Source organism: Belonocnema kinseyi, chromosome 2, assembly GCF_010883055.1.
Source record: "Belonocnema kinseyi isolate 2016_QV_RU_SX_M_011 chromosome 2, B_treatae_v1, whole genome shotgun sequence".
Taxonomy (NCBI): domain Eukaryota; kingdom Metazoa; phylum Arthropoda; class Insecta; order Hymenoptera; family Cynipidae; genus Belonocnema; species Belonocnema kinseyi.
Genome location: NC_046658.1, coordinates 36412637 through 36419043, shown reverse-complemented (window position 1 = coordinate 36419043; position 6407 = coordinate 36412637). Strand labels below are relative to the sequence as shown.

At 35.7% G+C, this 6407-nt stretch overlaps 1 protein-coding gene across 5 annotated transcripts in view; it reads left to right on the top strand.

The window, feature by feature from the left end:
• Positions 1-6407, top strand: part of LOC117168032 (ammonium transporter Rh type B-B) — a 264431-nt gene that overhangs the window by 27611 nt on the left and 230413 nt on the right. For 3 of the 5 annotated variants that reach the window (XM_033353361.1, XM_033353359.1, XM_033353364.1), the window contains exon 1: positions 5446-5744. The exons of the other annotated variants lie outside the window; for them this stretch is intronic. In XM_033353361.1, coding sequence (XP_033209252.1) covers positions 5736-5744 — 9 coding nt within the window. In that variant the 5' untranslated portion in view covers positions 5446-5735. Of the gene's footprint in view, positions 1-5445; positions 5745-6407 lie in introns of those variants that run through there. 5 annotated transcript variants of the gene reach the window in all.

Genomic DNA, 6407 nt, shown 5'->3' with positions numbered 1-6407 from the left:
ATTACCATCAGAGAAGTTGCTGAAGATGTTGGCATATCGGTTGGCTCATGCCATGCTATCTTTTCGGACGTTTTGGGCATGAGACGTGTGTCAGCGAAATTTCTTCCAAAGCTGCTTAATTTTGATCAAAAGATCCGACCAAAAACAGCACCACAGTCATGCCTCAGTCTCCATATTCACCGGATTTGGCCCCCAGTGACTTTTTTCTTTTCCCAAAACTGAAGAAACCCATGAAAGGACATCGATTTTCAACGATTGAGGAGATAAAAACTGCATCGCTGAAAGAACTCAAGACTATACCACAAAATGATTATCGGAAGTGCTTCGATGATTGGAAAAAGCGTTGATACAAGTGTATTATATCTGAGGGGGATTACTTTGAAGAGGACAACATAAATATTGAGGAATAAATTAATATTTTTTGAGAAAACCATAAAGTCACCTTATTTTTTGAACACACCTCGTATGAATGCTTCATACATACATACTGAAGCAGTTCATATTACCCTTAGTTCAATTAAAAATACAATTATCTATTCAGAATCGGAGATCAAAGTTGATATTACGCTACTGAATGACCTTTTATGAATTTATAACCTGAAGGATTGTGTGGGTGTGTGTGTGTGACTCAGTGTTCCGAACTTATATGGCTGTACAATAAAAAAGTTGATTGAAAATTCCTTTTTCAAAAATCTGTCAAAGTTTTAGTTTTGGAGTTATAAAGTACTTAAGCGGGACCAATCAGGGAGCAACCGTCATCTAAAAATGACATTTACTTCCAGTTGAACCGTAATAATATAAAAACACAGCGACAGAGGCACTATACGACACATTATCGCGAAAGAGACCTTTCTATACATGTATGTGCCACAGAACCACATTGAGGACGTAACGTCTATAAAGTATACTGCATGAAAAAGTCTCCGGAAGGAAAGGTCATTTAAATAAAGTGAAACACCTTGTGTTTTAAAAAAATGGCAACGATTCGGACCCAATGCTGTCCCTTATCAAGCCTTAGAATGCCAGTTGAGAAATGAGTAAAGGAGACACTTGAAATCCCGTGTTGGTATTAAAAATGAATATGGATTTAGTTTTATGGTTGTGAAAACGGAAATGTGAGAAGTCCAAAGAGAATCAGAAAACTTTATCAATATGTATTTGCTAATATACACACTGATGGTTGAAAACAACCTTTTGCATTTTAATTTTAGATAAAGTTAACATCAAAATAACAAAACATTTTTCAATTACTGTACATCTTCATTAAACTGGACAATACCATATTTGTTCTCAAATATAAATGAGAAACAAATTTTTATTGAAAAGTCATTATAAAAACGAAAAACTCTAAAAAAACAGCGGAAAATGTATCTTCGGAGGCCATGACTCCTTTCGGAGACTTTTTCATATATCAATCGAAGGTCGAAACTCAAGAAAAAGATGCACCATAAAGTATACTCTTTGATGCAGGTACAAACATCTTATGCGACAGATTCAGTCCTCCGAATTATCGAGGAGAAGAAAATATCTGCAACAAACATGCTTGTCGTCTTGACAGTACTCTATTCATTTGGAGTGTTTCCATGGACAAAGGACGAGCTCAGATCTCTCGGTATCGGGTTAGGAAAGTTTATGCGCCTTGACAAAAGTACGCAGATTAAGTCGCCTGTTCCGCGACGTTCCATTTCACGCCGTCAAGTTGTTCCGCGGAATACTGAATCTCGAATGTCTTTACAATCAGATCATTCTGAATACAGCACATATAGTCGCAAAAAGGACATGACCCTTCTTCATAAAACGGTCAGAAAACACGAAGAAGTGGGCAAAGTAGTGCTTCTGTACAAAGCAGAGGAGGAGGTTGCTGAAATATTTAGCCTTGGTTTTAATATCAACACCGAAAAAACGATATTCTAATCATAAGAGTGTCATATTCTTACAGGCATATGCTTAGTAATATTCTCAATGAAGTAAGTTAAATTCTTACTTTAAGAGTATCTTCTAACCAGGAGAAAATATTCTTAAAATGAGAATGTGCGTGGGGAAACAAGAAATGTGCAAAGGAAAATGCGCCTTGCTCTGATCAACAATTTCTTTCAATGTTTGTTACCACGTGCTTTTCGATCAGTTTTCATCTTCGATTGTTTCACCTACGAAGTAGTATAAAACCAATTCGAAGAATAAATCGCGTGCACACTTTTATTTTATTTGCTTTACGAAAAATATTAGAGTGAGAAAGGTCTGACATCATATTTCAACAAATAAGTAAGATAGTGAGGTTAAAAACTGGCGTGCAATTTTCAATGTTATGAAGTTAAACCAACTGAAGTTTCACAAGTTGTGTGTAGTGTATAACCTAAAATTGCAAGGTAAAGAATATAATAATATATATTGTATTATTTACGAAACAAATATTTTTGAAATCAAAATGTTCAAATCTTACTACAGGCTAAGATTAACTATACCTACTTAAGTTGAAAATATTCTTAAACTTAGTGGGAAATCCTTGAAATTAGACAAGAATATATATTCTTAAGGTGACAGGACCTCCATCTTAAATTAAGAATATATTCTTGGCACCTATTTAAGTTGTAAATATTCTTCAACTTAGTGGGAAATTCTTAAAATTAGAATACCGTTTTTTCAGTGAAGGATGAGCAAAATGCATCAAACATTACACTGTGTTATAAAATTCGTATTTATTCGATGTTTATGGTATTTCTTATTTATTTTGAAGCGCTGATTCGGGCCTTCTTTTTCACATCATCAATACTTTCGGAGATGCTTAAGATTTAATGTTCAATGTCACATAAAAGATAAAAAATCTTATTTATGCAAGTGCAAAAACCCCATTACAAACTTCAGCATTTCCAATTTTTGCGATACAAGTTTTCCGATAGAGCCAACAAATGTTTTTTCACGCATACTGCAATGTCCCTCCAAATGACGATGAAGAAGATTTTGTTACGTAGTGTTATCTATTTTCAAGTACTCACTCCTAAAGGAGCGTATCAAGAAAGCACAAGAAAAAAACTTCCGCGAACAGCTTCCCGACAAAAGGATGCACGACGTTCTCCACAGAAATGTGAAGGATCAGTCGATATCTCATTTGCTAATTTTTGTTTTCCCTACATGACCCAGATTGAATTCGGGGACGGAGAGTTTTATTTTACCGTGCCATACGCACCTTGATAATATTTATTACTATTACGGCATTATCCGTGATACCGCTCCATCAAACGTTCCTAGCCCTAGTAACAACGTCTGACTGATATGACAGATGCCAGACAAAAAACAGAATTGGTGAATAAGGGAACCAAATTCTGGTATTTAGTTTAAACACTAGTAATTAAAGTAGAAATTAATTCATGACTATTATTCTACGTTTCGCAGCATATTTCAAAAAAATATACTAACATTCTTGACAGAAAATTCAGTTTTTAAGTCGTTTTTCCAAAAATATTTTTACTATTTCACAGTTGGTGGCCCTGCTATGAGTGTTTTTGTGGTAGTCTTGTTCAGTTTTGCAATACGGCGACGCATACCTAACATACAAGCTAGTCTATACCATAACGAATCTGGGCCAGAACCTACTATACCAGACTCTGGTGTCAGAGCAGCACGCCAAAGCGGAAACAGCCGGGCGCAAGGCTGCAAACAGATTCTTCTTTTTCCGGCGCCCAGCTGGCGCCAGTCTGCATTTATCTTGCTACTATGGAGGGAAATGGAGTAAATTGTCGAAAATGAGAAGTGCTGAGTATACTGGAACCACATATCTTCAACAATTGTTTCTGCAGCATACTTGAGGCCAGACATAGATCTCTCTGACTTCATGAAGGAACAAAATATGTTCGTTATATAGTTTCCGGCACCACCCGATAAGAAAAACATAACCAAGGAGTATATCCGGAACATTATGTTAGGCTGGTCGTCATTATCATCGATGCTCTTGTAGGTCTCAAGCTTTCACTATTCAGCAGCCTGAAAAACATCTCTGTGTGTCAAAAAAATGCTAAGACACCTGTGAGGAAAATGCAGACGGCGGTCGTCGTTGGGTTGCTCCGTGTCCTCAGGGCACACGAGACTTTTGACTAAACGTCGTATTAAGTCCACCGCAGACTGTAACCACCTATCTCACGGTCGTGAGGCGTGCTTACTGTTAAAACGTTACCACGATTTCGTCGGGAGCGGGTGTAATTTGGTAGAATGGAACTAGCAATCGGCTAATTCGTTCGCTGGTCCGAACGAATGATTCTCTAATATAACTGTATGCCAATGAAAAACAATCGACTACTTCAGATTTATCTTAAAATGGTGCAGCCATGATGCAATAGAAGCTTCATGATCTACATAATACATTAGATTGCCAAATAAATCGTAAATCAGGAAAATTGAAAATTAAGTAGAATCCGCACACTCTTTTTACTATAGTAGTAATTAAATGGATTTTAAATTTATATTTGGGTATATTTAATCGGTTATAAGAACTTGAATGTTTGAATTTAAATTATAAGAGGTACTCGTGTCTCCGATTCATTGCAGATTTTTAATTGATTCAAAATTATTCATATTGAGATTTGGTATCATTCGAACTTTTTAAAGTACATTATTCTGGTGAATCGAAATCGAAAGTACAATTGAATTAGATTTGAAAATAATAGTTTGAATTTACCGGATTACATGCATACTCATTAGAAGTAAATTAGCGCCGCCAAGTGGATTTTTATTGAAGGGAAAGTTCGTTTAAACTGTTTTATGATCGTTTAAAGTGAACTTGCATTATCTGAGAAATTCAAAGAACCAATTTAAAGGTTTAATTAAATTTATTTGGACTTGTGCCGATTTAGTTCAGATCTAATACAAAATGATGTGGAATTAAGTCACGTCGTTCATCACAGAATTTGACTTAACAATTCATATTAGTTGCGAAGTTGTATGCTTTATTATATTATACGAATTGAAGTGGAATCATTTGGAATAAACGTCATGGACTATAATCAATCAGGTCCCTTTAGATTAGATAATGATTTTACCACAGTAGAATTCGTACTGTGGAATTATATTAACTATTAAATCATATTTAGTCGAATTTTTGTAACACTATTTTGATACTTTTGAGATTACGGAGTAAACTGAATATCCGTAAGTAAATTATCGTGGTGCGTCTGTAGTTTCAGCGCATTAATATCCATGGAAAACCAATCCATCCAGCAAGATCGGTTGTGTTAAAGGGTTCATTCTTGCTGGTTAGATACGTTATACTTTTATGGTGACACGTGTATGTGTATTTTTATAGTGTAGAGAATTTGCCAAGCTTACAAAGCCATAACTCTACATTTGCACGCACATAAGGCGTTTATATGTATAAACGCTATCGCTAGTGATCTCGCATCAAGTTAGTTTAGAGTGATTCGACATCAAACGCCTGGACGCGACGTCAGGCGAATGGCGTGTATCCGTCAGTGTGATTTAGATGTACGAGATAGCGAGGGCCCGAAGGATCGGTCAGTTGTCGTAATTGGGCTCTGCAATGGCAAAAGTCGATAATTTCGAGTGAAACAGACCGATCACCCTGTGCTGGGTCGCGGAAAGGTAAAAAGACAAAAAAGTAGAATAAAGTTCGCGAAAGTGGGTGCTTTCATGTGGAATGCGAAGAAAGAGAAACCGGATTCGACATATTCATCGTTGAAAAATAATTAAGGTTTCATATAGGGCGACTACAGAGAAATTGTAGAAAGATGGCTGAGGTATGAATGCATATTCAATATGTTTTTTAAATGTAAGTGAAGGCTTACCTACCTTATCTAGAAGTGATTTCTTTATTGTGATATTGATTCATGCCATAATTTGAACATTAAGGGGAGACATCAGAGATGCCAACTTTTTTCTGTATTCAGCTTTTAACAAAATGAAGATGACCAAAAACTCATCCGGGACGTTTTTCAAAATGTAACTTTCTCTCATTTACTTTTCGAGTAAAAGTAACTATATTTACTTCTTTAGGTACTTTTATGGTTTAGAAATGTACATTAATATTTGTCAAGATTCGCGGTATAGCGAATCATCGCTAAGTACAAAAAAATGCTACCAAGAATCCTTCTCAGGAATAATCACGTATTTTGGGCATTTTGCAGATTGTCAGCGCAACTCTCAAGCGGTTTTAATTAAAGTTGGACGCTGACTGAGCAATGTGTCTGTCTGTTTCCACAATAACTTTTGAAAAAATTAATCTGTTAGATTGGCCTTTGGTACACTCTTGTAGTATCCTCAATTAAACATCAAGTTCGTTAGCTAGCCATTTTGGATAAAAATGCAAAAAGTGGCAATATTTTGAATATTTTCGAGGCCACTTTGTTAAAATTCAATACCAGAATTATAGCATTTACAAAATTCCAAAAAACACACGAGTA